Source organism: Mytilus edulis, chromosome 4 (assembly GCF_963676685.1).
Source record: "Mytilus edulis chromosome 4, xbMytEdul2.2, whole genome shotgun sequence".
Classification (NCBI taxonomy): domain Eukaryota; kingdom Metazoa; phylum Mollusca; class Bivalvia; order Mytilida; family Mytilidae; genus Mytilus; species Mytilus edulis.
In genome coordinates, this window is record NC_092347.1 from 39,171,971 (window position 1) to 39,194,046 (window position 22,076).

Sequence of the window (22,076 nt, forward strand, 5' to 3'; positions counted from 1 at the left end):
GCTATTTTATTCAGGTCCATTTTGGTCATATATTTCTTCAAGTGTTCAATAGGTATTTAGATATCTTTGACTTTTACTTTTCTAATCATTTGTTTTTCATTTTTAATGAAAAGGAAATGTGAGAAAATATTTTAATGGGAAAAAAGCTATGTTACCTATTTGTTTTATCTTCATTATTTTGTACATCAATTAGGCTTGTTAGTTTTCTTGTTTGAACTGATTTACATTTGTCATTGCCGGGCCTTTTATAGCTGAGACCATCATTATTGGCTTAGCTCATTGTTGAAGGCCTGTAATGTCTGTGTCATTTGGTCTCTAGTTAAGAGTTGTTTCATTGGCAATCATACCACATCTTTTTTTTTATATACACCATACTTTCTTCAAAATAAAAAAAAAAGTCTAAATAGGTCAAGCCCTAAACTGCCCCTAGTCTAGTCTATATAAGAAGATTATACTTTTAACAGAGATCTATCCTTTTTACCAATTTCCCTAAAGGACAAGAAATCATCAAAATAAAACTAAAGAAAACCGCTGCATTATGCTGTCATTAATCTTTTGATTGAGGATGTCTGAAGAATTTGTACTTTTCATGTAAGAAGTTGCCTTTTTTGTCATTAATCCTTTGACTGAGGATGTCTGAAGAATTTGTACTTTTCATGTAAGAAGTTGCCTTGAAACATATTAAATGCATAATTTCTGTAGAAACACCTTATAAGAGAAGGCATATTATAATCTAATATTGTTCTTTTGAAGTGTGCTTTCATCAAATTAGTCATTTCTGGAGCAGGGACAAATAGATAATTGGCAGCATTTTACAAAGCTTTAGGTTGACATGGAATGGCTTCTTGGATATTTTTGTAACACCCACGATTAGACTTCATGGTGAAGAAAAACTTTAAGTAAGAGAAAACTCTGCTGAAGTGTTCGGTGTTGGAGTGAAAAAAAGTCACTAAACTAATTATTTATGTCCCCAACCTTGTTATTACAATAAAGTTGTTATCTAATGGCTTAAGATAATAATCACAGCAGTAAATTTGATTTTGTCTGACAGTTTATCATAATTCATTTAGGGACGATAAAAACATATTCAGTGTCTCTAATATGAATGATATGGATAAAATGCTTATATCATTGACTTAAAGGGAAACTTCGCAAAAAAATCAAAAATTGATATTATGTTCATTCTGTATAAAAATGCTCAAATTCATAGATATTAAAGTTTTATTCCGCTAGATAAGCGATCACCATCGATTTTAAATTTAGAGTATCAATTCTCTGCGATCCGCCATTTTGTCTTCTTTCCCGATTAATAAAAACGATATGTCTATAAACCACAAAGAAACAAAACTACAGTAACCGATGTAGTCGTAATTGCGTGTCGATATCTTGTCAATCGTACGGTTGTTTTATCCGACTAACTAACTTGATACGAAAAATATTCTTACTTTTTTTAAATTACCATGGTCTGTTGTTTTTAAACTGTTGATATTGGAATTAGGTGAAAAGTCAAAGTTGAAATCATAAATAAGTGTTCCGTGAAAATTGTTTTCGAAAATCTAATTTGTTCATAATTCTTTAAAGTAATAAACAAATATATTTTGATCTTCCCTCATCTGATCACCAGCATGGCTAAAGGTATTACTTCCAAAGGTATTGTGAGGGGTGTGAGGTGACACGTCCAGGTATTCAAGCGATTTCCTGTCGGGCTTGCAAGTTCATGCATCGTTTCACTTCTGCAGGTATTGATCAGTGTACACGGCTGATAACTTATAACTTATAACTTTCCATTTTGAACTATCAGATGAATAATATACAACTCTGTCTTACTTGTCATTACTAAACTCATACGCTTGTAAGTGTTTATAAATAACATTTCTGGTGTAAAGAATATAATTCATAAACATATAAATAATACCCAAAAAATAAGATTTGATGAAATTAAAATCTATTTAAATATTTTTTCCAAGGGTGAATTTGGAAAAATGTAATATATAGTCATTGTCAATAGTGAAGGACAGATTGGAACAGACCAGAAATATTGATTTAAAAAAATGTACGCACTTGCCGACGATTCGTTTATACGACTGGATAGAAAGTTACGGAACTATAGCGCAATTTAAAATATATACATGTATACATTGAACATAAGAAAAAAACATATATTTTGAATAAATAGGGGTAAAAGGGTTGTAAATAGACTGGTCCACGTATGCCAACAGTATGTAATCATCGAATGTCGATAAACTATTGTATACCAGAAGAAGAAGAGAACCAATTTGATTTAAATACAGGTCGATGTATAACTTTTGCTTTGGTTCATTGAAGCTGTGGACCTAGTAAAATCACAGATTTATATTTCAATAAGATTGTTCTCGAACAAAGGAAGTAATTCGTCATCACAATTGTTATATATGCCACTGGACGAACACTAATTATCCCCAGGGAATGTGAATATTTTGCTGGGAAACTTTTGAGTATCAAAGTTTCAAATTAATTTCGGGATTTATTTTCTTTCTTGGTATTCAATAACAGAAAAAAGAATAAATAACTTGTTCGCTAAATAGGGGTATTCTTGTCAGATAAAAGACTTTTAGTTATATTTAAAAAATAGGGAAATATGACATTAAATTGGTTCTGTCTTTTTTTAAACATCGTTAAAAAGATGTGTGTCTAAGGTGAACGCCACAAGAACCCTGTAATACTAGTACGAGAGTATAGCATGTAAACATTCCTTCTCAATAATATGGTTGTATTGGAAATCTTTTCATACAGATTGACAACTCATTGTCCGATATGCATGTAATATTTGCCACATGACGCCCATAGTTCTTTCTACCATCATCATCTTATTCTGTGATATTGCTGTAAACATCGATGGTTCACACCCAAACAAAATGGGAGTAATGGACCTTCAGAGCTTCTCCGTGTTATACACTTGTGAAATATATAGACGAAATTTCTGTATTGAAATGAATCTACATCTCACAAACAGGATTTTCAAATAACGATTGTGAGTAATCACCTTACAAACCAATATAAACGTATGGCAAGATATAACCATGAAGGAATTTAGTTTTTGTCAGACGCAAGAACTCATCACTATATATATATCATAAACGTATACGTATATATGCATACAGTTTCAAATATTAAGAACAAGCGGTCGATGTCGATAGTCTGTTTTCTAACTGTTCAGAGTTAGACATGTCACTTGTTCATTCTTGGAAGCCTTCATATTCCCCGTCTAACGATGGGAACTCTTTCTGATTGTGTTGACTATAAATGCTTGTATGGTAATTCTGTCGTTTATCTGTACAAGCGGTTGCATTTCCTCTCCTTTCCCAACAAACAAACGAACGAAACGCCACTAGTCTGATTTCTCTGGAGCTCATCCTCAATGGCTCTTATACGTCAGGAAACTTACATGTATACTAATAATGATTGTTTCAAGAACAACGATGTATGGACGAACTATTATAAATTCGTCAATATCAGTTATGCATGACTAAAATATAACTTTTATTACAACTACTGTATTACTTATTTGGATTAATGACGGCTATCATGTTCAACATTGCACAAATATTATCATAGAATTTAAAAAAAAATCCTCAAAAATCCTCAAAAGAAATAATGCCTTAGCTTAGATAATTGATATTCTTTTCACAAAAAGTTCGTGTAATTGATTGTCAAATGAATTTATTTATGTAAGAATAAAATGTTAAAAAGAAACTAAAAAAAAATCATGCATGTTGTATGTTGTATTTTTTGGTCAATTAAAAACTTTAAAATTGCAATAGTTTTATTAGCATTTAAACACAGCCAGATTTGAATACAAGTTAAGAAATTCCGGTAAAGTCAATGATATCAAACAGATGTACAATGGTATATCAAATTGGGTAATATTGCATTTAGTTTTTATAAAAGATTAAAACTACTATTTTTTGCTTCATATTTGAATCTTTACGCCAATTGCCGCTAAGAAAGTAATCAAAAATTGTTTCCTTTTATTTTTATACACTTTCGGAATTACGAATCTGAATTTTATTTTCAATTAATTTACACAATTTTATTATTGTATCTTTATTCTCATCGTGTATTAAATCTTAGTGTATTAACATCGTGACAGCATACTCTTTCTAATCCTTTCTGTTTATCCTTTCCAAATAACAACATTTATACCTGTGTACGCTTGAACTCACACCTGCGGCTAAATAGCTACAAGGTAAACGAATTGACCTCAAGCCGAGAAATATACAGTGACCTTTACAAAATAATATACACACTCTGCTCACACATTAGTTGCATTGAAATGATTATCAAAACAATAACGGTAAATAGAACTGAAATATTTTCAGTTCAATATCAGTAAAAATGTTCAATAAATATTTTATGAAAAAAATCTCAACAATAATTAATTAAATTTATTCAAAAACATTTACTAGAGATAATTTTATAGGAGTTTAATTCAATCAATACAAAACGGTATATGCATATTCATTTTCGTTCATTCTTATATTGTGGTTCATAACTTCGACCATTCGTCAGCTGTGCGCTTTTAATTACGTATATTGTCGATAAGCTATAAGAGTTCAACAGATTTTATTTTTTCCCAGAATTCAATAAATCGGGCTAATACGTCACGACCCACTCGAGAATTCAACCAAAAAAGTTACAAATACTTGATTTTCTCCGTTATTAGAAGGAATATAAATTTAAAACTTTGCAAATGTGTTTTTTATGTTAAGATGAACATAATTAGATGATAAGTAAAAAATCGCGGAATTTCCCTTTAATACTAATATGATAAAGGTGAATTGAAAAAGTGTAGAAATTTCATACAAAAAGTTGATGACCAAGACTTGCCGTCATAAAACTGTCTAGATTGATTATCCTACTCAGACTCACATTGGTGCAAGACATTTTGCAAAAAATTAAAACTACTAGGAGACATTTGAGCGCAGACATAAGAGCCCATTTTAGTACGGAATTTATCCGTTCACCTGTATTTTCGATAGCCTATTTTAGTGAAAACTTACCTGGTTGAATACATGTAGTACCCACTTTACTATAACCATGAACAGTAATTTATACTGGTGCTAAAATGGGTTATTCTTTGGCACTTAAACCTTAGATTTTTATGCCCCACCTACGATAGTAGAGGGGCATTATGTTTTCTGGTCTGTGGCTCCGTTCGTCCGTCCGTCCGTCCGTTCAGGTTAAAGTTTTTGGTCAAGGTAGTTTTCGATGAAGCTGAAGCCCAATCAACTTGAAACTTAGTACACTTGTTGCTTATGATACGATCTTTTTAATTTTATGCCAAATTAGACTTTTGACCCCAATTTCACGGTCCACTGAACATAGAAAATGAAAGTGGAAGTTTCAGGTTAAAGTTTTTGGTCAAGGTAGTTTTTGATGAAGCTGAAGTCCAATCAACTTGAAACTTAGTACACTTGTTGCTTATGATATGATCTTTCTAATTTTATGCCAAATTAGACTTTTGACCCCAATTTCACGGTCCACTGAACATAGAAAATGAAAGTGGGAGTTTCAGGTTAAAGTTTTTGGTCAAGGTAGTTTTTGATGAAGCTAAAGTCCAATCAACTTAAAACTTAGTAAACTTGTTGCTTATGATATGATCTTTTTAATTTTAAAGCCAAATTAGACTTTTGACCCCAATTTCACAGTCCACTAAACATGGAAAATGAAAGTGGGAGTTTCAGGTTAAAGTTTTTGGTCAAGGTAGTTTTTGATAAAATTGAAGTCCAATCAACTTGAAACTTAGTACATATGTTCCCTATAGTATAATCTTTCTAATTTTAATGCCAAATTAGATTATTACCCAATTTCACGGTCCATGGAACATGGTAAAGGATAGTGCGAGTGGGGCATCCGTGTACTTTGGACACTGATTCTTGTTTTCCCTAAAATGTCCTATCAATGCACCAAAATGGCCTACACCGGACTCAGATATCAACCAATCAAATTATTGGATTTGGTATTTCAAGCACAATTTGTTTTACATTTTATGAGTGAGGTTCTAGAGGCTACGGCTCAAAAACATTAGTGTACTTGTTGATATAATAAATTTAGGTCAAGGATCTATAACAGAATTTTCTTATTTATAAGACACTGTCTAGAAAGATTTATTTCTGGCCTGCCTAATTGTTGTTATTCTGAGTTAGTTTATTGTCTTTATTATCGCATATTAAGTTTGTCATTTGTGCGTGTACAATAATTCCCTCTAATTGTATGATTAGGATGTTCAATAAAAGATCCGAGGATGAAAAAAGACAAACATAATCAACAGGAGTCCTTGGATAATAATATGACCTATATTATATGCTTGACCAACTTGATTAGGTTTGCTTTAAATTTTTATTGAGGTCCAAAGTGTTAATACATCTGTGACATTTTGTTACATTTAAAGTAAAACATTTTATGCTTGGTTTATGTTTTGCTTGTTGGTCTAAATTATCGGATGATCCAAGGTTCTGTTGAAAATTTGATATCACATCTTGTAATAAAGATGAAATCTAAGCTCAAAAACATATAAAATGTAAAGAATTATTTTTTATGCCTTACCCAAATTGTAGTGGGGCATATATATTTTTTCTAATTTGTGCTTCTTGTCAATAATTGTTCTATTCTAGTTTGGGTTATTTCAGTTGAACACATGAATATATTTACAAAATTAAAGACATAAAACCTGTTCACACCATATTACAAGCAGAATACCTTATCCCGATTTTCATGAAGATGTTATCAATAGAGCCCATAAATTTAGATATGATCCTTCCAAACTTCTTGATCTATTGAATAAACTCATTCTGAAAGGTGATTAATTACAAATTATTTCCTAGAAGAAATTGAATAAGTCACTTTGAACTAATAACTCATGGACCCAACCAAATAATAATGATTTGAATAAACTCATTCTGAAAGGTGATTAATTACAAATTATTTCCTTGAAGAAATTGAATAAGTCACTTTGAACTAATAACTCATGAACCCAACCAAATAATAATGAATAACTCTGTCCTTCATGACTACAAGCAGTAAATCAGATTTTGTCTGGCAGTTATTATAATTCATTTTGTAATGATAAAACCTGTCCCATGTCGTCAATATAACTTGAATGAAATGCTAGCTATATTTTTCATCAACCATATACAAGTATGATGACAGTGCCTTAGGTAATGGCAAAACTTTCATTAATCCTAGTTTATGACCTTGGCTCAAAGATCATTTGCCTAGGTATTAATATGGTTAATTTATCTCTATATTATTTGGTCATCGATCTAGAAACCAAATTTCCTTATAAACTCTAGACACCAGTGTTGAAGTGATTTTTCCCACCTGCCTAATTGTTTTTATTCCAAGTTAGTTTATTGTCTTAATATCTTTTATATTAGGTTTGTCATTTGTGCGTGTTGAATGACTCCTTCTAATCTGACTATCAGCTGTCCTCTGAGTATTAATGACCTTTACTTACTTTAGTAGTAAAAAAGTAAGTTGATGTCAGGGAGTGTGATTAAGGAATTAGAGTCTTCCTTAATAGTGCTGATATTTAAGAAAAAAAATATTAAAGTAAATACCCTTTCATTTAAAGTTCTTTCTAAAAGGTCTGGATTAGAATTATATTATAGTCAAAAACAGAAAGCAACAAAGAGCCTAATTTTGATATTTCTGTTAATTCAGAAATTATTGCATAGGTCTAGTAAACTGGTTTAATCTGTCTGTGTTTAGATGCATGTTTTACTGTCTGTCCATCCTATCAATTTTATTTACACTTTCCTCAGAAATCACAAATTAGAATTCCCTGAACTTTGGTATCCAGCTTCATTTGAGCTTGGTAAAAACTGTAAATATATATGAATCATCCACTTCCTGTTAACAGAATTGTTTTATATTCCTACACATAATTTAGCTTGGTCTTGTATAAAATTTTGGTAACATTTTCTCAAGAACTACAAATCAGGGCCTCCTAAAATTTGGTTACAAGCTTCATGTAATTATGGTATATGATGTGACAAACATTTTGATTTCTTTGCTCATCCACTTCCATTTTAACAGAAATTACATTTCTGTTTAGAGGCCAGCTGAAGCCCACTTCCAGGTGCAGGATTTTCTTCGCTGTGTTCGTGGCCTTGGGCTGTTCTTCACTCTTTGGTCGAGTAGATGTCACTTTGACACATTCCCTGTTTCCTTTCTCAATTTAATTATATTCTAACATATAATGGCCAAGCATGAAATTATCGTCGCATTTATCTCAAAAACCAAAAATCAATGTTTCCTGAAATTTGAAATCACCTTTCATTTGAGCAAATTGCTATGCCTTTTTTACATTTATTTTTTATTTACATGTATTGCTCAGCAATCAACTTCCTGTTTACCAATTGTACATTATTAATTATAGCAGGGTATCATTTGTGGGGAATTTTCACAGTTCTACTTGTTTTATTTTGTCATCTCTATGTGTTGTCAAAGGAGTAAGGGCAGATTTTGGCCTCAAATTTCAGGCTCATCTGATGATTTTGGCCTCAAATTTCAGGCTCATCTGAAGATTTTGGACACTTTTTAAACACTTAAGTGTCTACTTTAGTCAATTCAATAAGTTTATGTGAAAGATTTGAACTGATTTAGTCATTGCAGACGCTTAAATTCAAGCTTTAATAAATATGAAAAATCTTTCAAAATTATGCCATAATATGAAAAAAAAAAAAAAAATGAAATTGGCCGCATCCGTGTTCACTCTCAACCTTTTTATATGTTATGTATTATCATCAAATACAATTTACATTTAAATATGAAGAATGAACACGAATGGGGCCACTTCCATTTAAGACGGAAACCGTCTAAAAATTATCTCAAATGCTATAAAATTGTGAAGATTTCAGTAATTTAGCATGACTTAATGATGCTAGTACCCGATATATGTGCATTGTATTGTCAAAATCAGCCCATATTTATGTAGCAGAAAGTATTCTACTTTCCAATAAAGAGCACAAAGTGTACATTTTAACAATTTTGTAAAACTGTCTCACAGGACCTACTCCTTTATCCAACATGTCTGTTTAACGATAAACAAACTTTACATCCAGCTGAAATAAACACAGCTGTGTATTTACTGGGTAAATTTAAAAATGATCAGTTGACATCTTGCTGTTTTCTCATGGTTATACCATATATAACCACACTTCTTCCCCTTATTTAGATATCAGATGACCATTATGTCAAATTTGATTGGTTAGTTATAACCAATCATCAGTCTTTACTAGGGATGTCAACGAGTACTAGAGTATTCGAGTTACTTTGGTAGTACCAAGTATTGATTATCAAAATGATACTCGACTAATCGGTTTACTGTTATAATGTTGTTGCTTTCTTTAACAAAAATATTTCTATTGAGAGAGCTTCTCGGGAAATTATATATTAATCAAAATGAATAAAAATTTAAATACAATTCGAATGTTTGCGTTTAACTGTCATTTAAAATTTCTCCAAATAGAAGTATGTGTAGGATATATGAACACGAGCATTTTTCCAAGGCTTACACTTTTAGCTAATCTTAGTCCCTCCCACATCTTTGTACTGTCAGAGCATATATTTTCATCAGCAGGAATGTTTGTTACCTATTCAATTCAAGAAATCGCTACGTCCCTGAAAAAATTGACAAGATAATATAATTTTGATAAGAACAAATCTGTTGCACATCCAATCATCACCCCTTTGTTGATAATTAAATGTGTTTTTAAGGCTCTCAAATACTGTTGTTTGAGTAATACTTTTTCTATAGATATTGTTAATTACTTGATTAGATTATTACCAGTTTACATAATTAGTACAAGTAGTAAATGAGCTATTAATTATGGTATGAAATTCCTTCAATTGTTTTTTAGTCTTTGGTAAAAATGATGAGAATATTACGATCATAAGACAACGACCCACAATACAGAACATGGGTATAATTTTATGTTTCCCTTTTATGTAAATGTTTTATCGAGCGAGTACTCGAGTATCGCTCTGTAAATCCAACGAGTAATCGATTAGTAAATCTTCACCGAATTGACATCCCTAGTCTTTACTAATGTTATATAATTCTTGGAAGGTGACTGAAATTCTTTGGCAATTTGTTCCAGATCTTGAACCAGGAAGAGTAATGAATCAAGAAACTATTGAAATTTAATAGACTTAATTGAAACAATAGTTCTCATTCAGGAAGTGTAATAAATCTACCGCATAGTTGTAACTGTCGGAATTTTATACATTCAACGGAAACCATTAGTTCTTTATGGTTTTTATTGTGTTTTTATTAATTTTGTTATTACTTTTAATATTGTTTTTCTATTTATATGTCCAATTTGTCAATTCTATGAGAATTAATGAATATTGTTGTCTTATAGAAAAACATAACTGTTTCATTTTTGGTGAATACTATTTTTCAATTATGCTCAGAACGAAGACAATATTTGTTTGTATTTTTACATTTCTGTACTAATAGTAGTTTTTTGGTGTCTTGATCAAAACCTTGGAAAGTATTTTAATGATTAAGCATATATATATATATTGAACAAGCAGCTACCTAAAAGTTAAGAAATCTTATAAACTTTTATAGAGCAGCAAAATTAAAGCCTTAAGGAAGTACGTATTATGAGTGACATATATCATCAAAATCAGTTGAGCTACACTGTTATGAAATGTTGAACTATTTTTACTAAAATAAGAAACAAAATAATTACATACCAATTATGAAGAATGTTTGAAATTTAATGTCTGCACGAAATTCTGCAATTATAGTGGTTTCTCAAAACATAAGAGACAGTATATTTTTATGCCCCACCTACGATAGTAGAGGGGCATTATGTTTTCTGGTCTGTGCGTCCGTTCGTCCGTCTGTTCGTCCGTCCGTCTGTCCCGCTCCAGGTAGTTTTTGATGAAGTTGAAGTCCAATCGACTTCAAACTTTGTACACATGTTCCCTATGTTATGATCTTTCTAATTTTAATGCCAAATTAGAGTTTTTACCCCAATTTCACGGTCCACTGAACATGAAAAATGATAGTGCGAGTGGGGCATTCATGTACTGAGGACACATTCTTGTTGGTAATTTGTTAGTTCAAAAAGGTAATGATAATTATGACAGAAATTTTTGAATTTTACAGAAAAAGATGAACTAATATAAAACCTAAAATGTTTGTCTTTAAAAATATCATAGATTTATAATGCTATCTAAAATAACTGGGGTTTGTAGAATGGAAAGAAATCACAATCTCAAGACTAATTCTAACAAGGTTTGAATCATATACTAGTACAGAAATTAGCCCTCAGCTGAAAAATAAATTTGTGTCTTGTGATTAACATTTTGCAGACAAATACTTTTGGGATAATTGCTTGTTAAGATTACCATGATTTAGTCAAATTGTTCCTAAAATTTAAGAAATAATTCCTTCATGTCATGCTCTATGCTCATTTTAACATGGGTAGGCATTATATTTGTCGATATTTTACACTGAGCGTTAGCGAGGTGTAAAATGTGGTCAAATATAATGCCTACCCATGTTAAAATGAACATAGAGCATGACATGAAGGAATTATTTCGATTCTAATAGGACAAATACAGTACTTTTATAGGTCGAAGCATACGAAAATACTGTAAAAATGATTGGCTTTTGCCGTTTCCTCCCCGAGGAGTCTGTACATTACATTTCAAATTTGATAAGTTTAAAAACTACGAGCAGGGTAAATATATGTTGTTTTATAAAAATATATAATAAACGTTTATGTTAGCTGCTTAAATGTATATATTTTAAAGGATAACGATGGAAATAACGTTAATATACACAGAAAGTTCGTGCGCATGTGTCAAACATATTTTGTGCTCATTAGAACACAGCTTTGTTTACAAAGCGTAATAAGGACGTCATATTAGAATTGCTAATTTTCTATTGATATGGATCAGCAAATTTATTTTGATACTGATTTTAATAAAAAGAACTGGTTATTAATCAACCTGCATCTTCAAGCCATTCCTTTGTCCTGATCATGTATGAACTATTTGCCACTGGACGTTAAGCAACTAACAATCAATCAATCAATCAAGCAATTCCACAAAAACATCTAGAGAACTGATCAACCAATCCCTTTCATTATTAAGTATGTTGTTTCTCATCGCAAATTGGTGGTAAAACTTATATTTGACCTTTTCCATTCTTTCTGTTCAGCTAAGGCAGCAACCATTTGATTTTCTGCGGGGGCTATGGATTTATTTTCTAGACAAACTTTTTTTTTCACCTGTGGCGAAAAACAATCTATTTTTTTCTTTCAATTTTAGCATTAGATATAGTGGCAGCTGAGGGGGAAACAAACAATTTTTTTTTCTCAGAATCAAAAACAAATTATTTTTTTCTCCAAAAACTGGAAACAAATTTTTTTTCCAAAAAAATCCATAGTCCCCCCGAAAATCAAATGGTTGCTGCCTAAGTAATGGCCCTTGATATCTTTACAGCATAAAATGCTATTTCTATTGTAGTGATACTGTAGTATAAGTAAAACTATTTTGAAGTACAAAATGTATATCAAAAGTTTGAATTTTAAAAAATCTCAAAATTTTATACCATGTCTAGAATAGAATATAAAAACAGTATCAATTAAAATAGTAATGATAAAGCAAATATGTTCAATATACAGAGGACCAATGTGGAGGGATGTAATGGAGGGTACATTCATGCATGACCAATATAAATGGTAAAAAATCTTGCCAAATGACGTTAAACTGTAATTTTTGGTGTATGATGATAAAAAAAGCGTCTGATTTTGATGAATTATGTTGAATTTTATCAAAAATAATGGTAACGATTATTATTTGAGACCTCTGACAAATCAAGATAAGGATATTTTGATGAATCACAGTAAAATGCTAACCAATTTGACACTAACAGATGTAAAAAAAAAATACTGTTTGATTCCTGATGGTAAAGGTCTTTCTCACCCTAAGTGTGAGCTTTCCCGGTAGCTTTTTTGTATCAGATCTTGAACCAGGAAGTATAATCAATCTCCAAATAGTTGGAATTTCATTACAAAATGTCTTTATCCTGGAAGTGTAATGAACCTAGAAGCTATTAGAATTTGATACATTTAATGGAAGCCATAGTCTTTATGGTTTTTATTTTTTGCTTTATTTATTGTATTATTACTTTTTTATATGGTTTTTCAATTTATCTGTCCAATTTGTCAATTAGATAAGAATTAAAGAACATTGCTGTCTTATGTAATGACATAACTGTTTTATTTCAGAGAATAGTGTTTTGTCAATCATGTTCGGGATGTAGAACCTTTTTAAGTCTAATTTCACATTTCTGTACTTTAGTGTAACATGTTTAACTGTGTTGTATAACCTTGGCAAGACTGATTTTTATGCATCCGTTGTAGATGAGGGGGAATTAAATTTTACCCATGTTCATCTGTACGTCCCAAAGTTGGTTTCCTTTCTTTAACTTTAGTTTGCCTCAACCAAATATTATGAAACTTATACATATGCAACGCTTATTACCACAAAACACAGATCAAGTTTAAATTTTAGTGGTGTCACTTTAACTGTTAGAGTTATGCCCCTATACCAACAGAAAAAAAGCTGAACTTTTCGTTTAGGTAAATTTATGTAAGAAACTTTTGCACAATGCTTATTAAACAAAACACAGATCAAGTACAAATTTAAGTGGTGTCCCTTTAACTGTTCTAGAGGTATGCCCCTTTACTAATGGAAAAACGGCTTTATTTTTGGTTTCCTTTCTCTAATTTAAGTTTGCCTCAATTAAATGTTATGAAACATACACAATACTTATTACCACAAAACTCAGATCAAGTACAAATTTGGGTAGCGTCACTTTTACCATACATCAGTTATGTCCCTTTATCAATTTATATGATATGCAAGTGGGGCATCATGTGTGCCCAATGGTCACATTCTCCATTTGTTTAAGGTTAAAATACACATAGTCAATCTGCAGCTACATTGAAGTTGAGAAATCTAATTAATTTTTGAAAAGCAGCAAAAATCCTTTTTCTAAGAACACATGTACTTTTATCTTGTAATAGCATGATCTTTATATAGTGCTGTTGTAATGATGAACTGTTTTCACTGATATAAGAAAAACTAAAAGCACATACCAATTACGAGGATTGTTTTATAAAAAGACTGCAGATATTTCTGCACTTATAATGGCTTCAATAACACATGATACAGTTTACTTTATCCAATTTGTAAGTTCAAAAAGTTTAAAGTACAATAAACTTCTTGAATAGGCAGAAATAAATGAAGTCACTCGGCTCGAGAACACAGTTATTTTGTAGTGCATTTCTTTTAGACAATAAATTCAAATTAAAAAAATTGTACCTGCTCTTTCTCAAAAAGATTTTTACAGTGTAGTGTACTACCAGTGAGACAAATAATATCAAAATTATAGAAACTTCTATCAGCTCTAACTCAAAATATTGACAATTCTGTGTTAAGGGGGTGTAAAATTCAGTTTGACAGCTTCAGACGTGATAAAATTTGACCTTTTTGAACTGGACCAAATCACTACTCAACATAAAGATTCAGCACCCATTATTTTTTAACATGTAATTAACACCCCCTTCTTAATATTTCATGCATTTAATATCAAGAAATAAATTGGGAAAGTGTATAAAATAAAACATGCAAGTTATACACTGTTTACACTAGGGACTATATTCGTAGACAACAAAAACCAAAGGATGATAACTGTGTCCTTGGACCAGTCAATGTACTTCAAATTAAAACATGCTATTTTTGTTTGTAAAATTTTATTTTCATATATTATGCAGACTTAAATAATATTTATTGCAATAAAATGTCTAAAGTCACAATACATGTATTTGAAATAATTTGAGATATTCAAAAGCACTAACTAATTTTTTATTTTTTTTTACTAAAATCATGCCATGTCTTTAATGGAAATTAATTTTGATTTTCCAAAAGGAAGATCTTGTTATTGATAAGGGTAGTAACTGTAGTTTTACATGCCTATAGATCCATTTCATACCCGATACAATCACTAGAGCACAGTTTAGCCAATTCATTTTACATTGTACATCTTAAAATGGAAGTCAAATTTGAATTTGGCTATTTCTAATTATGCTTTTCAGGAGTAATTGCCCTTTATTGCTCTAACAATGTCACTAATGAACTCAATGTAAACCTGGTTTCCTGTTTGACATTGTGTTCTGGAAAAAGATTACAGAGAAATGTATCATTAATTTTGATTTTTAATTTATTATTTCAGACCAGTTGTGGTTGAGAAAATATGTGATCTGTTTTCATTGGTTCCAGACCATGCAGTTGATACACCAGAGTATCAGGTATGTCTTTGGTAATAGCTTATTCACTGTTTCAGAATCTAATGAATTCTGAGTAATATTTTCAAAAGCATACACCAAAACGTTGTGATTGATTAAAAATGTTCTAAACAATTGAAATTAAACCAATGATGTAAAGTTATTTTCATTTTGGTGTACAAACAGTGAAATTACCCATAGTACTTAAGGATGTACTTAGGTGAGGTTAGGTGAAAATTAATAAATTAAGAAGTTAAAATTGATACTATAAGCTGGTAGAGCATCAATTAAGGATAAAAATAAGCTAAAAATATTGATAGGTCATGGACCTCCTTTTCGAGATATTTGAGATTTAGAAATATGGCGGGAAAAGGCTGACTCAGGCTTTTACCTTATATTTGCATTGGTATTATTAGGTCTCAAAGCAAAAGAAAGAAAATTAAGAATCTTCTTAAATTTTGGTAAATGACCTTTCATGAGCTATTAAGTCTTATATGAAAAAATAAATGGGTGTTATGGGGCAAAATATTTTACACTGTATTGTATGGAAAAACACCAAGGAGTCCGAACATTTGACACAACCTCACCTAAGTACATCCTTAAGATTCTGAAAAGGCAAATTAAGTTGAAACATCAATATGTCAGCTTTATCCTGATACCAGAGCATGTAGTTGACTCAACATATATTTGTACATTTAGATGACACACCAAAATATCAGATATTGCAATATATTAGAAAAATTTATACAGTTATGACAAAATTTGTGTTTATAAACATTGAAAAGTACCATTTTGTTTTTGTTTCAGAAATTTGTATTTGACACAGTAAGAAACCTATGGTTGCTGTCTACTAGTCTGTATGATAATGTGTCTCAGGCTGCCTTCCAGGCATTGTCAATGTTTCCTGCTGATCTGTTTAAAATGTCACATCTTCCTCAAACAGTAAGTCCAGAAGTAATATTTGATATTTTTACACAAATATCTTTTAAATGAAAAGGTTTTTGAGACACTAGCCTTTAAATTTTACAATAAGACTACCCAATTTATGCACAGAAAACAGTTATGGATCCTCCTAGCTATTGGTTTATGTAGTTCATTTATTGTGATTACTTAGTTTGAAAACTCAAGGTTAACAAGTTCAAACTCTGCTTATTACTAGGTATTGTTTGAGTTTGATCTTAGTTGACAAGGATTACAAGTTTTTCCTTCTCTGGTCAGTGGTTCTCTACCAGATAAAAAAAAATCCATCAATAAAAACTGGCTGACATGATATAGCCAAGGTTGATAAAAGGCAAGTTATAACACCAACAAACAAAAACAAACCATGAGCTTAAGGTTTTCCTTTTTTGTAAGCCATATTTTATGGGTGTTGCTAAACGGCAGAAACGGAAAATGGAAAGGAAAGAGAAACGGAAAGGAAAACGAAAAGAAATATTTCCATGGACTGAATATAAGGAGGGAAATGGAAAGAACTACGAAAATCAATAACGACTGAATTAACAAAATCACAAAACAAATATGTTGACATTTCATCTAAGTCTGTGTGCATCTAAACAATGGGAATTCTCCAACAGTATAGACTTGAATAAACCATGTCAAAAATCACTCTATCTTTACTTTCTTACCCAAAATAAAGAAACTTTGACTTGTATGTAGATCTTATCTTGTTGATCATTTTTGTTTTGAAAGGTTTTAGCAATCTTTTACACGGTTTTCAAGATAATTGGCAAAAACACCAATCATCAATACCGGTGTAATACCCGAGTAGATATTTTTGCATTTAGGCTAGGTATCTCAAACATGCATTACCTGAAAGATGCTCTAACATAAAGTATGATCCAACACAATGCGTAATCAGATAGAAGTTTGCCAAAACATCGATAAGGACACGTTACAGACATATTAATGTTATGTTTTGAAAAAGCTCCATTTAAACTGAAAATAAACAGTTACAGGAAACCAGGTAAAACACAGTGTTGGATTTACTAATTCCTATGCTTCTGCAAGCAAAGAGTCGTGGTAAATTGGACAACATCAAACAGGTCCAACAGTGTTTTAAGTAAATGATATCAGTGATATCTTGAATATTATAGGATGTTTGGCCAGTTGAAACATCAAAAATTAACGTTCAGATACGAAGTGTAAATTAAAGTATTATTTCCGTCAAAAAAAACAAGAACAGAGAAGAATGGATTTTCAGTTGTCTTTACATAGCATCCAAATCTTTAAAAACAACCAATAAAAATAAAAGTAAATTTCAAATTTCAACTTTCCTCTAGTATGAATGAATTTAAATTCATGTCTATGTTGACAGGCTTCACATGTGAAGCTGGATCTTTTTATCTTTCCGGAGCCACATTTTGGTGGGATTCGTGTTGATCAGCCTTTAGTTTTTATGTTGTGTTTTGTGTAGTATTGTTTGTCTGTTTGTCTTTTGGTCTTTTGGTCTTTTTGGTCTTTTTTTAGTCATGGCGTTGTCAGTTTATTTTCAACTTGTGAGTTTGAATGTCCCTTTAGTATCTTTCACCTATCTTTTAAAGTTTTTCAACTATAGTAAAACAGCATACTTAATGAGTGACACGATTTTCAATTGTAATCTTATGAAATAAATTTCATTGCTACTTGAGAGGGATTGAATAACCTAAGAGATTGAATTTTCAGAGAAGATCTAAGCGGCATTCTATTTGAAGTAGTGTGGAAAATATGAGTTTGAAAACCCTAGGACATTACTACAACTCACTAGATAAGAGCACTGTGCAAATCGTATATCCATGTAGGATTTTAATTTTCCATCTCTTTTTTCACATCAATTCGTTATTATTGATTTAAAATTCCAGGAGTGTAATGTGTTTTCGATGTTTAAACCAAAAAAGTACTTCAGTATTGTAATCAAGCAATAAAAATAAAGTGTATTCAAATTTCTATTCTACTCCCCTGGTATCCTTACGGACGGTTGTTGTCTATTAACCATTGTCCCATTAGGTTTCTTGTATGTTTTCTTTCCATTGGCATTATACAAGAAAAGATACAATGAAAATCACCAATGCATAACAACGCGACAAGATACGCAACATCACTCATTCTAATTCAAGGCAATTGAAAAAAAGAAACAAAGAAAAAAACAATTGAAACTATTTTTCCAAAATTAGATCACTTCACAACCTTTCTATAGAATCAAGACCAATGTCCATCTTTTTAGGCCGTATGTAGATTTGTTTGTTGTTGTTGAGTTACTATCTTATTGATATTTATCCTACTTTTTTTAAATTTTTAAATATAAAGAACAGTCGAACAGCTGAAAAAACATAAAAACAAGAAAACCAATCTAGTCTATATAAAACAAAGAGAAACGAGAAACAATTATGAACAACACCAACAAACGACAACCACTGACTTTATTGAATTGCATGAACGATGTACACATGACTTCATCAAATAAATAAAACACAAAAACACATAAAACAACATAGTCTCAATTTTTTCAATACTTTATGCTTTAAAATCTTTTATTTTAAATGCATTCATCTTTTTATCTTTCTTTGTAAACATATTTTATACTACAGTATAAAAAAATACAATATGCCTATGTAGATAAAATAACCAAACAGAAAAAATGCTAATTCTTTCTTTTTCCATTTTCTGTTTCCATTCTGTTTTCCGTTTCCGCCGTTTTGCAACACCCATATTTTATACTAACTTAGTATTAAACCAGAATCAAATATTACAATGCTTAAAAGAGAGACAAAAGATACCAAAGGGACACAAATTGAAACCAAACTGACAACGTTAAACTGACAACTTTATGGCAAAAGAGACCAAAGACAAATAACTGTACATAAAATACATCATAGAAAACTATATAAAGCTTAAGCAACATGAACCCCACAACATACTGAAGGTGATCTCAAAGGCTCTGTAAGGGTAAGCAGGTCCTACTCTAAATAATCTTCAATTATGTTTTAACAGCTAATAGAAGACTTCACAGATCAGGCAAAAATAATATCAGCACAAGGGGAGACAACTCTATCTGTGGATGATGTTTGGCCTAATATTCCAGCCTTACTCTATGTCAGATTATTGAAGCATATCAGAAAAGGAAGTCACAAAGGTAAACTTAACCTTAGGAAGAGTGAGACACATGTGGCTGATGATTCTTTTATTTTAGTTTGACCTTTGTTTTCACTGAATTTGACTTTTATTGGTACTTGGGAATTTTCTAATTCTACAACAATAAAATCCATGAAGATTTAGTCTTGGTAAATTATGATTTATCCTAAGTATTGAATGGAACTGGTTTCAGCAATACCAATTAAATCCATAAAAATTAGTTTTCAATGAAGCTTGATTTAACCTCAATATTATTTTTTTTAAAGAATTTTAAAACAGGAGCAGATCTAGGATTTAAGGTTAGAAGAACATGACCTTGATAAATTCAGGGGAGAGTGACTGAATTAAACAATTTAGAAATTACTTTTAAAGCCCCAAAAAGAAACTTTTGAAATCTTAATATGGATATGCACATCATAGACCAATTTTTGTAAATTGATTCATGAAAAAGTGATATGTTTCTTAGATTATAATATTTTAACAAAACTCTTTAGACAGGGAACGTACCTGCATTCAAAGGACTTTAACATGTCTTTTTAATTACTTGTCTGACAGAACTCCCAATTAATTTGGTCAATAAATTTGAACTAGGGAAACCCTGTGCTTTATCTGCATACATCAATACATGTCTGAAGTGGTCTTATTTATGAAGTTTGAAGCTGTCTAAATGTAAATTGAATGGATTAGAATATGGATAAAGACACGATTTTCCTGGGAAAAATTGATTTAAACCATGTTACAGAATTCTTTCTTATAATAATTTCCTCCTTATAGACAAGACAATTTATGATATTATCAGTTGTAATGCTTTATTAAAAATTAGAAATAAGTAACCTAACTAACCTTCATTTTAATAGTCTGGAAAAGGACTTGTTACTAAATTTATACAAAAATTATATTGCTACGTAGACATAAATTTACGATCAGGGTTAAAATTTTCCTCAATGTTTTTAACTCTTTTATTCCTTTTTCTTAGACTATTCATTTGTAAGACTTGCCCAGTATCTTCTCAAAATCACTTGTAGTAAAAAATATTAGAATTCAGTTATTTATAATATATCAAAATATGCATGCAGTTAGATACTAACTTTTTACAAGAAAAATCCTGAGACATCTTTTTCTGCAAAAATTTAAACAGATCTTGAATGCTTTAATCTCAGTAAAACAAGGTTACAGACTATGTTTATATTTACATTATTTTAATGTTTTAAGCATTAAACTTTTTCAATTGAAAAGTTACTTCATTTTTTAGGAATATTTGGTATAGCATAAGTAATGTCTTTACAGACATCCATAACAACTGTATTTTGTTTGGTGAGATTTGGGCAGACGTCAAATTTTGAAATCCGAAAATAAGTGCATCACATGGCATATTATATTGTAATCATCCACCCAAAAAAATTGATTGGATTGTGTAGACATCCTTAAGCAGTATTTTTTCTTTTTAGTGAGATTTAAGCAGCTGTTTAATTTAAGGAATTGTCTCCATAAAAATATTTTTGTATATAGTACCAGGAAGAGGAAGTACATTTTTTTGTCCATTCACCTTAGGCGAATAGTTTTTTCATTGACCTTCAAACCAAATATCCTTACTTTTAGGTTTAAGGTTCATATGTGGAAATTTATTGAATGATTTTGTCTTGCCATTTACAAAATCCACCAACTCTATTTTCTGACTCCATACTGTTGCTTGCTAGGCAAAAAATCATCAATTTGTTTGAAAGTCTTGGTTTTAGTGGTTAGAAATTAAACTGTAACTTCGGAATGTGAGGCTAGCACTCTTGACATTCAATGTTTTTCTGACTCCAGACCCTACAACTTTAGCTAAATAAACACCAACTAAATTAAGAGTAGCTATTATCAAGTTAGTATCACAATGTCACCATCACACCTTAAAGCATGTTATTTGAAATGAACTTCAGTGCAGACCATCGTTTCACTATAATGATGCACAAATATGGAATGAGCTACCAAACTATTGTCGAATGGAAACATCTTTTGACCAATTTAAAAAATTGGTAAAAAACATGGGATCCAAGTAATAGCTCATGCCAGTGCAGTGCTTGCAAATAGTGTTTATGCCTGTTTTATTTTACTTTTATTTTTCGTGTGACTATATGATTTGTGCAATCCGTTGTTCTCCTCTTATATTTAATGCGTTTCCCTCGGTTTTAGTTTGTTATCCCGATTTTGTTTTTTGTCCATGGATTTATGAGTTTTGAACAGCGGTATACTACTGTTGCCTTATTTATTATTAACTTATGCTATGTTTTAAGTGTACTATGGTTCTAACTTATATATGTCTTTTATGATATCTTACTATGCATTATATGTTTAAAATTGTGTTGTTTTCATGACTTTTGTATGTGTGTATTGTATTTTGTTATTAAGTCGATTTGAAAAGCTCACTAGAGCTTGTGTTTATATAGTTTATTGAATATCGACTCTAAATAAAACTTTGAACTTCAATCTTGAACCATCACACTTAAGTCTGACCATTGTGGTTCGAAATACCATTGCAGTTCAGTGTCCTACAGATATATTTTTGAAAGAATGTCATAGTGTAAAATATCATAAAAATATCAAATAATAAATATTTGTATTTCTCAAATA

General features: G+C 30.8%; 1 protein-coding gene across 1 annotated transcript in view; it reads left to right on the forward strand.

The window, feature by feature from the left end:
• The window catches only part of LOC139521857 (focadhesin-like), a 283,557-nt gene that overhangs the window by 207,481 nt on the left and 54,000 nt on the right, over positions 1-22,076 (forward strand). Inside the window, exons 16-18 of the mRNA XM_071315518.1 lie at positions 15,305-15,380; positions 16,164-16,298; positions 19,323-19,464. Of these exons, the coding sequence (XP_071171619.1) occupies positions 15,305-15,380; positions 16,164-16,298; positions 19,323-19,464 (353 nt within the window). The remainder of the gene's footprint in view (positions 1-15,304; positions 15,381-16,163; positions 16,299-19,322; positions 19,465-22,076) is intronic.